Source organism: Callithrix jacchus, chromosome 7 (genome assembly GCF_049354715.1).
Source record: "Callithrix jacchus isolate 240 chromosome 7, calJac240_pri, whole genome shotgun sequence".
Classification (NCBI taxonomy): Eukaryota; Metazoa; Chordata; class Mammalia; order Primates; family Cebidae; genus Callithrix; species Callithrix jacchus.
The window spans coordinates 33719826-33735531 of NC_133508.1; the positions used below are offsets into that span (position 1 = coordinate 33719826).

The following is a 15706-nucleotide window of genomic DNA, read 5'->3' on the forward strand; positions in this document are numbered from 1 at the left end:
CTTAAACTGTTTGCATCATAAAATCCCTCATGGAAGTTAAACCTCGATTTCAGAAGGAACCTTCTAGCAAGTGGGGAGACTGCCTTCAGGAAGCAGAGGAGGGCCCCTGCTCATGCTCCTTTGCCCCACAGACGAGGGCCGAGGCTGCCGACACCCTGGGGAATCAGACCATCCAGAGGCAACTGCAGCATCTAAGAACAAACTCGAAATGGCTTTTCTAAGCCAGTAGTGGTGTGAGGTGACTCAGCAGTTCACCGAGCAATTCAGGAAAAAGGTGTTTTCACACATTTAATTGATCCTGTGAGCAAGTAAGTGCTAAGCAGGAAAGATGAGGAATTGTTCAGCTTCACTGTGGGAGGACTCAGTTCCTCCCCGCTGCCCTCTTTTCCCACATCCAGCGTTAAACACACCCATCCGGAATGGGCCAGGCCAGCACAGACACAATGAGCTTAAAAAACATAAACATGAGGAAATAAAAACTGATGATTTAACTCAGAGCTCAGAAAGGGAAAAAAAATGTGAGAAAAATTGGTTATATCTTCTTCAGGAAAGGATTCTTGATCTTGGGGGACCCATAATGGAATTCTTTAAATGTGAAATTCCCTATCATTTCTCAGCCTTTTTGGCTAAGATCAAGTGTGAAAGTGAAATTCCCTGTGATGGGACTTAACTGAAGGCAACTGAATTTATGGACAGACGACATCCACAGGCTTTTACTTTGCTGAATGGAATATGAAAGCTGAGGAGATGAGGGGGATGCATGCTGGCGAGACAGATGCTGAATTCTGGAGACAAGTACCCATCTAGCTGGGTGTGGTGGCTCACGCCTGTAATCTCAGCACTTTCAGAGGCTGAGGCAGGCGGATTGCCTGAGGTCAGGAGTTCAAGACCAGCCTGGCCAACATGGCAAAACACCATCTCTACTAAAAATACAAAAATCAGTCAGGTGTGGTGGCGCACACATAATCCCAGCTACTTGGGAGCCAGGAGCAATAGAATCGCTTGAACCCAAGGCTGAGGTTGCAGTGAGCCAAGATTGTACCACTGCACTCCAGCCTGGGCAACAAAGCAAGACTCTGTCTCAAGAGGAAAAAAGGTTCCTTCTATGTGGGATGCAATGAGAATCCTCCCCTTCCCCCATCAGCACCAAAGCAGAATATCAGTTCCTTGTTTAAGAAAATTCTTTAAAACTTATGTTCGGAATTATGACCCTTATCCCCAACACATTAAAAAAAAAAAAGTCAATTTGATTCCACCAGGTTTTGTGATCTAATCATTACTCAGAGCTGAAGGTGGTTTTCCATTAAAGCATCTCCATCACTCTCACTTTCTGACCTGCGAACGTTCTTATTAGCTGCCTTATTAAGATGATATCCTGTCTGTGAAGCAAGAAAAGATTATCTCCATATCTGATATGTCATTACCCTCCTCCCCACCCCAGTCGGAGAAAAAGAAGCTGTTAACTAGACATTTAAATGTATAGAACACTGCGCTATCAGATGGAGGACGTGTCTAATGGAATGTACCTGGAGGCAGGTAGTTGAACCTCAGCAACCTACTCTTCTATGACTAGCAAACAAAGCCAGAAAGGAAGAACTACCTGCCTCATTCCAGATTGGTTTCAGAAACACCTGAGCTTTAAGGACTCATAGTATGAAATAAAAAACCCATTAAAATAATCAAATATCGGATGACATATGCGAAATGACTTATACCTGTTATGTGAACATGCAACTGTTGCGCTTTCAATAAAAAATGCTGGAGCAGGGCAGCATTTTTGACAACTGCTGTATTTGGGTGAAACAAGGGCGATGGCGTGGATGGAGAAGCCACCGGGATGCTGGTCTCCCACCTGCTGTCTCCTCCTGTTCATACTTGCTGTGGCCAATGATCACAAAGAAGATTCTGGACAAGGTGGCTTATTTTCCACCCCTTTTCAACAAGGGTTGAAATAAAACCTACACCCCCCACTCCATGAAACAGCAAATTCACTGGGTTTACCCTCTGTATTATCTATTGGACTTCATTGGCGGAAACCCAGAGAAGCTGGGGTCCTACTCTCTGCTGTATTCTGGGACAGCCCTGTCAATCGTGGGGTGCTTTGTAAGCCAGGGCCCCGGGTTTTCTGGTAGACTCTGGAAAAGTGCCCTCTGATAACTGCTGCACCTTCAGTTCTCCTTGTTTCACAAAAGTTCCAGGAAGAAGCCCAGACCTTGCAAAATAGAAACCAGTTTGTCTAGAGGTGCCTGAATTGGAATGAACCTTGGTGAACTCTTCTGACTGCACTAAACTCCCACCCAGGGAGGAGCCTATTTGCCACGTTCTATCCTTGTGAAGGATGTGGACTGATGACTCCCCTGCACCACCCTTACTCCACCTCACAGGGTGTCCAATCTTTTGGATTCCTTGGGCCACACTGGAAGAAGAATTGTCTTGGGCCACACAAAAAATGCACTAACGATAGCTGATGAGCTAAAAAAAATGTTTTTAATTGCAAAAAAAAATCTCGTAATTTTTTTTTTTGAAACAGTTTCACTCTTGTTGCCCAAACTGGAGTGTCATTAATGGCACAATCTTGGCTCACCACAACCTCTGCCTCCTGGGTTCAAGCGATTCTCCTGCCTCAGCCTCCCGAGTAGCTGGGACTACAGACGTGCTCCACCACACCTGGCTAATTTTGTATTATTAGTAGAGATGGGGTTTCTCCATGTTGGTCAGGCTGGTCTTGAACTCCTGTCCTCAGGTGATCTACCTGCCTCAGCCTCCCAAAGTGCTGGGATTACAGGCATGAGCCACTGCGCCTGGCCCAATCTCATAACATTTTAAGAAGGTTTACAAATTTGTGTTGGGCTTCATTCAAAGCCAATCAAAGCCAACCCGGGCCACACGTAGCCTTTGGGCTCCAGGTTGGACAAGCTTGACATACGATGACTCAGCTCACCAGCCCAATAAAAGCCGTTTTCACCTTCGTTCCTGGAGGTACTGCTTTGGAAAACTATTCCTGGTGCCCGTCCTCCTCGTGCGTTGCCAATAATAAAACGCTTGGTGAAATCCTCCTTGGCTGTGGTCACTGGACTGTGAGCTGCCAAGTGACTGAACCCCAACACTTTGACCTTTGAGCTACCCTCAGTCTGATCACAGAAAGAGAAGGTGGATGGTACTGCGTTAGTAACATTTAATATAGATATGCTGTGCAGTATTATTTTTATAATTTATACGCAAATCTGTATGACTATATACTGTCTTAATGGACTAAGAGTGAGATGATCGTAGTGGAGACTGTAGTGGAGATCATCTTTTCCAAAGGACAGGTGAGTTTCCCCACCTCATCAAGACGGCTCCAGGGTGCCCCGATCCTCTCTCATGCAATTGTGGCTTCTGAGGGAGCTGGGTAGATCCCAGTGCTCATCTCAACAGCATCCGGCCTTGGACACGCCCTGCCAGGGGATTTCCTCTAGACTTAGCAGAAGGTCCTGAAGCCAGGAGGCCCGTTTGCTGAGTCACAACTGCTTCATGAAGCCTATTTTGACTTCTCTGTGAACCATTCCTACTTCTCGTCCCAATGCTGCTCAAATTGTCAGTTTCAATCCACAAGTTCCTTTGTGACTTGGGTCCCCACAACAGGAGACTATTGCCTCCCCTGCTCTGCTGCCCGCTGTCAGTTGAGACAAATAAGCCACGTGTTTTGGCATTGGCAGTGGGCCTCCTGGTCAGGGAGAAAATGAACACACCTGTCTGTCTTCCCTTTCCACTTCCCACACCTGGCACGCATGGAAGAACCATGATATTGCCTCGGTTTGCCACACACCTCTCGTTCCTAATCTTGAGGTGAGAGAATTTGGATGTAGTGACAGGATGAGGGTTGCTATGGCAACCCACTGATGCTAGGCACTCCATAAGAGGGCATTTTTGACAGGTTCTCACAAAGCCTGCCATTTGCGTGAGGACCAAATCTCCTATATTTGTGCACAAGATATACCTAGGGACATAGCACCCTTTATGCCTTCAAAACACCACACACATATTTGTGAGCATCCCTCTCAAAGAAACAGCAAAGCCTTACTTTGTAATTCGGAAAATAAAAACTAGGTTAGTATTGGAAATAGACTAGAATCTGGACCTTTCTCTGGGCTCACAATACTCAAGGCCAGGACTCAGTCAAAACATCTGGCGTGCTAGGATGATTCCAAGGACGCAAAGGGCAGTCATGGGAATGTCATGTCAGTTTCTGCGTAATTTTTCATTCACTTAGTTCAATCCATACTGGCTCCTTCAATTCAGAACTCCCCAGGCTTCTTTAGGCAGCCTGAGCCTTGCAGTGGGCTCATGAAGAAGGTTCCTCTCACTCCCCTTCCCCTCACCTCAGTGCTCAAATATGCAACCAACCACTCATTCCTGTGTTTGCAAACTTCCAACTTTCAGACTTCCACTGTAAGACTATATATTGTCTTAATGGACTAAGAGTGAGAATGATGTCATAATGGGGACCATCTTTTCCAAGGCACAGGTGAGTTCCCCACCACCATCCTCACCCAAGAATGGGCCCCAGGGTTCTCCTGCCCCCTTTCATGCAACTGGGGCTTCTCAGATGTGAGGAAACTTCCAACTTTCTCTAAATATATATATATATATAAATCACATCTGTTGATATACTTTTGTAAAAAACCCCAGCTAGTCAAGGATGCCCAGGAACGCTAGAGACACCAAAGGAACAGGAAGAAATATGCCTTTTATTAGGAGTCGCGTATGTACAGAGAAAGCTGTTTCTCACAGCTCAGGGGAGGCTGTGAGAAAGAGCCACTGTCATCCAAGGTCACTGTGCATACACTGGTAACAGCACTTAGACACCGCTGCACATTCTTAAGAAACAGAACCATGACACAGAAATGCAGAAGAGACACAGGCATGTGTGCAGACACCTCACATCATTTCTAAAAACAAGTCAACACAAAAATACAATGTGCCAGTAAAAAAAAATAGGCATATCCATACATGTCTTTTTTTCTGTTTTTGTGAATACATGGTATGCTGAGCTTTCATCTCCAGCTTTTTCCACATCGGGATTCACAGGCACTTTAGCAACCCAGCCACGGCTTACAATACAGGATGTTCAGAATGATGAAGGAAGACGGGAGCCACCAAGGTCCCCGAGACATACCCCCAAATACTGACGTGAGAGAGAGCTTCCTGCCACTGCCGCTGTGGGACCTGAAAATGTTCTCCGTGTGATGCGTAAGAGCTTTGCCTTTATTGTGTTTTACGTTTCATGGCAGAATGACTTAGGAGGGTGGCATCGCCAGGCAGAGATGTGGTGTGTGGATGCATGAGACAAGCATCAATTGCCTGTGACTTGAAAACCCATAGAGAGCAGATCATAATGACTGTGGGTTTATCTCTGTCCCATCCTGTGCCCTTCCTGACAAGCTGTCAGAACAAAAACTAATTAAAATAATTACTGGGATGTACTGGGCCATGAGCTCTTCCTAGGAGAATTCCTTTCTTAGCTCTCCCCTCATGACAGACACAGGGCCAATGGCCGGCCCAGCTTCCCCCAGCAGGAGCCACTCCCATCTCCCACGTTCCCCACACTGAGCTGTGGTGACTCAACCCACGTGTGAGGAACAGGACTGAACAAGTGTATGTATAAACGCAGACTAGGATCATCACTTTATTGGTAATGTTGAGTTATAAGGCAGTTACAAAAGGACCCTCATGGTAACCAGACGATGTGGACTATGGCTTAGCTTCTGTAACAGGAGGACCAACTCTCCCGTCACAAGAAGCTGGGAAAGAAAAGAGGAAACCACAGACAACAAAGTACGACAAATGGCTGTGCTGTCATGTACCGGAAAGTCCCAGGTTTTGGTGTACGTTGTCCACTTTTCCTCCTCCAGCGACTGAGATGTCGCCTCACAGCTAAGAGAACGTAGAGGGAAAAACAGGACCGCACATTACCCTCCACTTCAGGCCAGTGTGTCGCTGCAAGTTGTGCAGGGATGTCGTCACCATGTGCGGTCAGCTCCTGAGTCTGGCCGAGACTCCTGGGACCGTGGAGAGGCTCAGAGCACGTGAAAGCCTGGAACAGATGATTGTCACAGGGTGGGAAATCCTTCCACGAAACAGACACTTGAGACATAGTGGCACAGACATTAAGGCCTTCCGTTTCTTTGCCTACACCGCTTAAAGGCACTGATACCAACAACAGAAATACTCCATAGTACCATCGAGGTTTAAAAAAACTCCCAAAATACAAGTCTTCATAGGAAAATGTCTTTTATTGCGTGACATGAAGCATCCGTTCTCCGCGTGCTCAGGAATAGAAGGGCCTCCCTTTCTCAGGAGTCTGAAGTCTGTTCAGCCTCGCGACCTGAGAAGGGGATGGGGGCACGTCTTGCCGGAAGGGCCCCTTGGGAGGGGCGTAACTGGGGTCCTGGACTTTCTTATACGAGTCATAGTTGCTGGGCCCCTCAGAAGGAGCCTGCTTCTTCATCTGCTGCTCCTTCCGCCTCTGTTCCTGGCGAAGGAGCTCCTGTGTTTCCAGCATGACCCTGGCGTTGAAGCCGTGTCCTCCCAGGTAGCCGTTCCTGGAACCTTGGTAGCTGGAGTACCTGGGGTTCTCTTTGGCACTCTGGAAGCCTTCGCCGGGGGAGTAGTTCTGCTCCCAAGAGTCCTGGGAGACCGAGCTGGCATTTTTCCTGCTTTGCCTGGAGAGCAAAACCCAAAGGTTAGCGTGAGGGTAGAAGGAGGGAGAGGGAGGAAAGGGGTAGGATGGGATGGAATGTGCATTTTCACATTTCGACAAATATTCCTGTTGTCTTGTCACATGCCAGACACTGCGAGAGAGGCTGGAGAATTAAAAAATGACTGTCCTCAGCAAGTGTGTAGTTTCAGACAACTCAACTAACAGACAGTGAGAAACAGAGTCATCCTCCTGGCTCTGGGCGGGTGGTGTCTGTCCTTCTTAGGGTACCACTGTCTCCGGCAGTTTAGACACAGGGCAAAGTATAGAAGTATTAGAGGTGTCACAGCTTCCATGGTAAGAATAACTGCTCGCTTTAGAACATTACGATTCAATTCTAAACAAGCACAACAAATACTTACACAGCTGCCACGTAATGCCAGCAGCACTAGCTAATGGGAAGTATATGTAATAGATTACAATACGAGTTCAGTTATGAAAGATTCAAGTCTAGACTCCTTCATGATAAAACATGCAACAGGCAGTCCCTTAAAGCTCTGGCTTTCGAGTTGTGCATGTCAGCAACTTACACTCTTCAGGATACCTGCTCATCGAGATTGGATGGAGGGTCCGAAGTCTGCAGAGCAAGCACTATTTTCTTTACATTTTACCTTCCCCAAGGCCAGGGTAACCTACTTAACTCGCTTTCTGTTGCCACAGGATAGGGAAGTAAATCAGAGTCATATGGAAATTTCAAATTCTTACCACTTCTGCACTGGAGTTGCACATGATTTCCAGGAAACTATTGTTTTGAAACATCTTTAATTTACTATCAAATCTCTAGATGCTTTTATGAATTTACAATAAGATTGGCTATGATGAAGTAAAACGATTTTGTGCCAGGAAGGAAGACATGCCCTAATTTTTTTGCCTTGAAAATGGAAGAGGGGGAGAGACAATTGAGTAATAAGACAAAATATATTGCTCCATTTATCAATAAGAAAACCATTTGGCAACCATACATACTGTTTAGGCTTCTCCATCAACACACATAACATGGCTGACTGTTCACAGACTCTCGTGGAAGGAAAAGGAGGTCTGGGAAGCCACTGCGTCTCCCACAGGAATGATCAATTTGCATTTTTGAACATTCAGAATTGCATCAATATGGTTTGGAATGAAATCCACCCATTTTCCATATGGCCTAAAATGTAGCCGGAACATTTTCATGAAGGAAAACAGCCTTAACGTCCAGCATCACCTCTGGCTGTGACGGCGACTGGCTGAGCATTCCATAGCGTGTCTGTCTGGGTCTCTTTTAATGGAAGACTGTACCATTTGTAAAGTCAGCCCAGGCAAGAATCCTCAGATGTGATGGAATAGTTTATTTGCCTGAAGCACTGATTATCTTCACTTAGAAAGTCATAAATTAATCTGCCCAGAGACAAGACTGTTGGAAAATGCCGGCATGAAACCAGGGATTTGACATTAATCATGAAACTTTAATTAAAACAAGGAACTTGTGACTGATACTACGGCAACAAAAATGGGATTCCTTTTTGAGTTATCAGTGGAAGATCATAAATAGGCTGTAGACATTTTACCTCTTTTTCGTCCCTGGCCTACTAAGATCCACCAACCCTCTTCTTCCCCAGCTCCGTGGAGCCCCAGGCTTCGCTCTATGGTGGCTGCGCACCCTAAGTGGATTCTGTGCCATCCCCGGAGGACACGGTTTCTCTAGATTTAAACAGGGAGAACTCACTAAAGGTTTGTTAGGGATGGACATTACAACAACGTGGGAGAATGAATGTTTTATAGCTAAAATTTTCTTCATATTAATCAGTATAGAGAGAAGGAAGCAGACTGCCCTGAGGCCTGAAGGAAGATATGTAGGTAAAATGCACACACTACAAACATGCATACACATTCACACACACACAAGTCCTTGGTAAGGAAGTGTCAATGTGCTCTTAAGGAGAGGATGAGAAATGGGCCAGTTGTGGAGACCAAGGGAAGGAAACAGACAATGAGTTTCCTGTACTAGGAAACTAGGCACCCAGGCAGCAGGGCGAGGTGGGAGAGTGGCTTAGGCTCAGACCGATGTGGATTCAAATCCTGCGCCTGCCGCTGGGAGAGTTATGCTCACTGGGTTCAAGTGACCTTATCTGTGAAACAGACAAAATCTCTAACCTTGACAGGTTGTGGGAGAAATAAATGAAATGACGCTTGTGAAGTGCTTGGAAAAGTGACTTGCACACAGTAAATGATTAACTAACAGGTCCTGGAGGAGCAGTTTGAAGTCAAAGTCACTCAGCAGGCATCAAAGATTAGGCTCTGAGCCTGGGTGAGTGGCTCACGCCTGTGATCTCAGAACTTTAGGAGGATGCAGTGGGAGGACCGCTTGAGGCCAGTTTGATGCCAGCCTGGATAACACAGTGAGATCCCCGCTTCTACAAAAACTTTTACAAAATTAGCCAGGTGTGGTGCTGGGTGCCTACGGTCCCAGCTACTTGGGTGGCTGACGTGGCAGGAATTGCTTGAGCCCAGGTTGAGGCTTCAGTGAGCCATGATTATACCACTGCACTGCAGCCTGGCGACAAAGTGACACCCCATTTATAAAAGAGGAAAAAAAGTAAAAACAGCTTTGGTGGGTGCGGGGGCGGGGGAGTATGGGGGGGTGGCATCTTTTTGACCAATGAAGAAAATTGTTTATAATTAAATTAAATTTATTATTTCTTTCTTTCTTTCTTTTTTTTTTTTTTTTTGAGACAGAATCTCACTGTGTTGTCCAGGCTGGAGTACAGTGGTGCAATCATGGTTCACTGCAACTTCTACCTCCCAGGTTCAAGCGATTTTCCCACTTCAGCCTCCCTAGTAGCTGGGGTTTCAGGAGTGTTCCATGCCTGGCTAATTTGTGTATTGTTAGGGGCGGGGTTTTACCATGTTGGATCAGGCTAGTCTCCAACTCCTGAACTCAAGTGATCTGCCTGCCTCAGCCTCCCACCCACAGTGCTGGGATTACAGGCATGAGCCACTGTGCCCGTAACAACTTTAAAAAATTGCTTTTTTAAAGTTAGCTTTCCTTTCCTTGGTCAGAAGGATTGAGTAGAGATGCCAAGACACAGAAAAGCACCAGAGGAGAAAGGAACTCTTGCTAAGTGAGGGCAATTTCAGCACACTGCTGCAGAGACCAGAGGTAAGCGGTGTTCTTCCCACTGTCCTGTGAGCCCTTGGCTAAGGCCACAGATAACAGCAACAAAGTATCAATTTCCAAACAAAACACATAGGATTGTTGGGTCCTGCAATGAGCCCCCTGGAAATTTCTGAATCTACTCAAAGCACATACCACGGTTGGGCAACAAGGATTACCTAAAGATTACAGCAACCTCCAACGTGGCCTGGAGACCGTCGGCATGGAGAGGGCTCAAACCGAAGATCCGATGCTTAAGGAAAGCCATTAGCCACCAGGGGGAGGGGGACACAAGCACATGGAGGAAGACGGAAGGAGCAAGGCTAAGAAGTTGGCAAGTAGGCTGGAGACATAATAAATGGGCCTGGTGGAGAGACCATGGGAGGGTGCAGAGACACGGCTGGGGGGTGGGTATAAAGGCTTTCCAGGAGGCCAGACCACAGCAGACAGGGAGCCATGGAGGGGAGGAAGATGAAGAGGACGGAGAGGCAGGAAAAGAAAATGAAGGGCAACACTGAACCCAGAATCTTGCGTCTCTCTACCAGTGCCTGTGACTGTGCACACCTCTATTCCGTTTGAGGGCTGCCTTTTGGATGTTAAGAAACTCATTTAGGCATTAAAAAAAGATGATGGTCAAAGGGGACAAAATCTCAGTGACAGAGGAGCAATTTTTCTGTTTGTTCTATCACACAGCATGGTAGGTAGAGTTAATAAGAAGAATATGGTACATCTCACAACTGCTAAGAGAGTAAATATTTGAGGGGATGAATATGTCAGCTAACTTAATTAAACTTAATTCCTTTATGTTATATTCATAAATCATAACATCACTTTATGCCCCATGAATTTATACAATTATACATTATCAATTGATCATTTATAATAAAATTATTTTAGAAAAAGTAAAAAAAGAAAACACCCTACTGAGAACTAAGTGTAGGGGCTGCCTCTCGGGTCCTTTTCCTGCCAACTAGTGTTTCCACCTGGCCAGCGTTTGTCACTGACACTCCAAAATGTAGCCTGAATTCTGACCGGAGAGTTTCTTAATTACGGGTAGGATTTACAAACCACGCTTCTCATATACATACCTCTAATTCAAACCACCTTATCTGATGCAACAGATACACAGCCCGACCATTTGTTTTATTTTATGCTCCATTCTGTAACTGTGTGTGTGTGTGTGTGTGTGTGTGTGTGATCTTTCTGGTATCTAGAGCCATGCCATCTTGTTTAGACAAAACTCTGCTAATTGTCAACATCCGAAAAGCAGAGGTCAAGCGTCTTTGAAGAATATCACATTCAGAAACTTGGACTGACTCAAGCTCATGGAGGTGGCTGTGGTCCCCGCTGACCTGTTTGCTTTCTTTCCTTGCCTTCAGATCTCTGCACACAGCCTGCCGCAGAGTGGGGCTGCTTTGTGAGGCACCAAGCGGGGCGCAGGGTTCTGTGTTCCTAGTCTCCCTCACGAACAGGAAGATTCCCATTGAGAAATTACTCTCTAAAGGCAGGCAAGAAGATGCTGGAGAAGCCTACCAGCCTCTGCTGCCCAAACTTTACATAACTCTTTAATTTGAGGATGTCTGCTTTTCTCATATCTAAATAGGATAAAATGACTAAAAATAGGGAGCTACAATTAACCCAGAGGGAAAGCTGTAGTTATTTAGGGCAACACTAAATAACAGCGGAGGCAGTAGCGGTAGCGGCTGCACCCTCCTCTGTGTGTAAATATAGACACCTCCACCAGGCGCTTCCACAGGGAGACGCAGAGAAGGGAAGAGATGGAGGGGCTAAGAGTAAAGAAGGGAGAGGAATGGGAAGGCGAGGATGAAAGGTTCGGCTGGGAATGCATGAACTACTTTGAATGCAACCAGGAGAAATGCAGCGGCGGCACCTGCCTCTCTCTTTTTGCCTCTTCTGAGGACTGGGCCCCATGTACCCCTTCTCCCTCCCAAATGCCCTGCCTTCCCAGCCTGCTCCCCCATCTCTCCGACCTCCCTTTCTCAGCCCTCTGCAGCTCCCACGCCACTGCACTCATTATACACACTTTGGTATGTTTCTCCTTCATTCCTTGGAGACACTCTCAGGCACGGCCAAAATATATGAAGGCAAACAACTGGCCAATAAAAATAAGAGCACAGCCCCTGCCCTGACAACACCATCCACGTGGCTATGAAGTGCCCTGACCCACCTGTGTGGTTGTATAGCCAGGGCCGTGCCAGGGGGCAATCTGTCCACACTGTCAGCTTACCCTTCCGCTGGAATGCAGCCACACAGGCTGGGTGGGGGGAGGAAGCAGTTTACACAGACGAATCTTGATGTCTAATTCCTCAAGTGCTTAGGCATTCGATTCACTGGGTTGATTCACACAGTGACCTCCTTTTAAATGCTGCGGGTAGGAGAGCACTGAGAGGAACTTTACACCTGTTAATATCCCAAATTTGGGGCCAGGCATGGTGGCTCATGCCTGTAATCCCAGCACTTTGGGAGGCCGAGGTAGGCAGATCACTTGAGGCCAGGAGTTTGAAACCAGCCTGGACAACATGGCGAAACTCCACCTCTACTAAAAATACAAAAAATAGCCAGGTGAGGTGGTGCATGCCTGTAATCCCAGCTACTTGGGAGGCTGAGGCACAAGAATTGCTTGAGTCTAGGAGGCAGAGGTTGCAGTGAGCCAAGGTCACGCCACTGCACTCCAGCCTGGGCAAAAGACCAACATTCTGTCTCAAAAAATTTGGAAACAGAAGCCCTTAATAACAACGGGTCTTATAAAATCATGGTTTAGGGCACAGGCAGGTTCGGGTTTGAATGCTGGCAAAATGACTCACTAGCTTTGTGAGCTAGGGGAAATTTACTTGCTCTGAGCTGCTTCCTTATAAGATAGATTATCTCAAAGGTCCTGTAATGACCTAAACTTTAATGACTCTTACCTAGAGCAGGCTAAAGAGCCTGGCAATTCTCCTCTTTAAAGGAAAAAATAATTTAGTACTCAAAGGAGTTATATATAGCCTTATGGATTGAAAAATAACTGAATGAATAAGTTGCTATAATAGACGACACTCATTCCCTTGAAGACTCATTCACATCTGTGTCCCCTTGGCTGACTTGTGTTCACGTGGTGAAGTCCCACATGGTTGTTATAGTGATTATTTAACATGTAAAGAAATTCATCTTTTAGAGACAGGGTCTTGCTCTGTTACCCAGGCTGGAGTGCAGTGGTGTGATCTCAGCTCACTGTAACCTCCACTTCCCAGGATCGAGCAATCCTCCCATCTCAACCTCCCAAGGAGCTGGGACTACAGGCACGTGCCACCATGCCCAGCCAGGACTCAACTTTATTAGAAATTGATCAAGATCATTTTAGTCAGTCAAGATAAGCATTTGTCTCCTAACTCCCCAAAACTGTTTTGCTTAAATTGAAAAGTCTACCTGTTAGCAACACAGCAAATGAACCTTTTCTCACTTAAAATGTCTTTGTCACCTGGTTTTGAAATACAGCAACAAATGCCTGTAAGAATTATGACTACAGGAGTCCGTTGTTTGGGGAAGTTTAAAAAGCTGAATGTTTTCCAAAAGATTTATTCTTTACTATGCCTGGAAGAAATACTTTGATGGAAAAATGGCTATTATTTCAAAGTACTGGCATTCAGTCACCTTTGTCAGAGAACACCTGGGCTAAGGCGTCTCCCCTGGGGAGCCGGGCAGGTAAGGGTTTCGTGCTTGGTTCCCAGCTAACAAGCTCAGCATTCCTAAGACCCTCTAAAGTTAAACATGGCTGACAGCAGGGGTGACAGGATGGTAAGAGAGTGAACTTTGGGACCACGGATCCCACACAACCACGGTGTCTGCCGCACTGACTCCAATCCTTTTACAGAGCTAATTGCCCTATGTGCTACGCAAAATAAGGGTTATCTGCCCATTTTCCAGATGAAGATTCTGCCTTGTCCACACTGGGAGCAGGAGAACCAATGCTAAGGAGCCAGTAGGAGGTTGTGGGTGAAAATACTGGCATCTCCTGCAGGTGATAATTTCCCTTGGCCTCACAGCCAGGCAGTCCCCCACCCTGAGCCACTGTGGCCACCAGCCATGTATTGGTTCCTCCGTTGCTACTAGGGGCGAGCTGGAGAGGCCCGTGTGATTTGGGAAGGAGCACGTTCTCAGGGCCGGGCGGATCTGGAACCTTGGCCACGCAGGTGTCCTCTTACCGGGGCAGAGAGCTGTACTGGCGCTGCGCCTGCTGGGAGCTCTCGCGCTCCTCCTGCCGCTGCCGCTGCATCTGCACCTCCACGGACACCGAGTGCCGCCCGCTCTGCGCCGACGGCCGTGCGTTGGGCTGGAAGAGGAACACGCAAGCGCATCGTTAACCAGAAAGATCTGCACAGATCACACAACTGCTTGACTCCATTTCCATTCTTATGAATTGACCTAGAAACACTTTGAAAATTTTTTGAATTTTTTGTTTTACGAAATCAAGTTTCTTTTGAGAAAAGGGGCATACATATAATTGCTCGTATGAGCCCACAAACACTCACTTGTCTTAAACTGTGATTTTGGCTTTGGCATGTGGTTTCAATTAAAGAGCTCAAACTTTCTAGTCTTTTTTTTCTTTTAGAGGTGGGATCTCACTCTGCCACTCAAACAGGAGTACAGTAGCACAATCATGGCTCACTGCAGCCTTGAACTCCTGGGTTCAAGTGATCCTCCCACCTCAGTCTCCCAAGTAACTACATGTACAAGCCACCATGTCTGGTTAATTTTTATTTTTATTTTGGTAGCAATGGGGTCTCCCTATGTTGTCCTGGCCTCAAGCAATCCTCCTGCCTCAGCCTCCCAAAGTGCTGAGATTACAGGTGTAAGCCTCTATATCCAGCATCTAGTCTTTTTAATGAGGCTTGGTAAATACTGACATAAGTCATCATTTACCTTTCTCATACACAGAGCAGATACAATGACAGTGAGGCTGTTCAAAAAACTAGAAGATGTCAATGCCAAAAAAATTTTAAAATAAAAATTTGCTACAACTCTCAAAAGCGGGAAAGGCCAGGAGTGCACACTCGCAAGCTGACCATGCTGGTGGATTCTGGGGGGCAGGTATATATTTTGGTTTCATAGCAGGATACAGTATAGCTGATTCCCCTTTTGGTACAGGATGACAATGAAATTTTAAGCCAAGATTAGTTGAAACTAGGCACTGACAGGTCTCCTGCAGTCAACAGATGGCAGCCAAAGAGGGAACAGAAATACCTATCAAAAACACAAACCCAAAAGCTAATTTCTACTTAAATTGGTTATTAGGCAATGCATTTTACCTTAGTTACTAGGAAATGCCGATTTATCTAGGTGAATTATACCCTGTAGCGAGAGCTTCAGTCCTCCTAACTAAATACTTCGGTTAGCACTCCATTTCAGGAGTTCGAGACCAGCCTGGGCACCACAGTGAGAACCTGTCTCTACAAAAAAATTTTAAAATGAGTCAGGCACAGTGGCATATGCTGTGATCCCAGCTACTTGGGAAGCTGAGACAGGAGGACCACTTCAGCTTAGGAGATTGAGGCTGCAGTGAGCCATGATCGTGCCTCTGCACACTCTAACCTGGGTAATGGTATGAGATCCTGTCTAAAAGGGAGAAATGAAAAGAAAGAAAAGGAAAAAAATACTTTGGTCAGCAGGTCACCTGGTAATTGGTGCTTCTCACTGTAATCAGGTAGCTGAACATGTATACTGCACTGTACAGATCAGGTTTCTGGGATACTTCAACTTCTCACTAACAATGGTTAGCTTACCTTCTAGATCTGGCCTTTTTAAATAAAAGTATCTGTGCTCAAAATAGACAGTGATGC

At 46.2% G+C, this 15706-nt stretch overlaps 1 protein-coding gene across 48 annotated transcripts in view; it reads right to left on the reverse strand.

Annotated features, from left to right (window-relative positions):
* Window positions 1-4710: 4710 nt before the first annotated feature.
* Window positions 4711-15706, reverse strand: part of PARD3 (par-3 family cell polarity regulator) — a 716461-nt gene continuing 705465 nt past the window's right edge. For all 48 annotated transcript variants that reach the window (XM_078329879.1, XM_078329878.1, XM_078329877.1 and 45 more), the window contains 2 exons: window positions 14072-14199; window positions 4711-6704 (listed from right to left, as the gene is read on the reverse strand). In XM_078329879.1, the coding sequence (XP_078186005.1) occupies window positions 6311-6704; window positions 14072-14199 (522 nt within the window). In that variant the 3' untranslated portion in view covers window positions 4711-6310. The remainder of the gene's footprint in view (window positions 6705-14071; window positions 14200-15706) is intronic.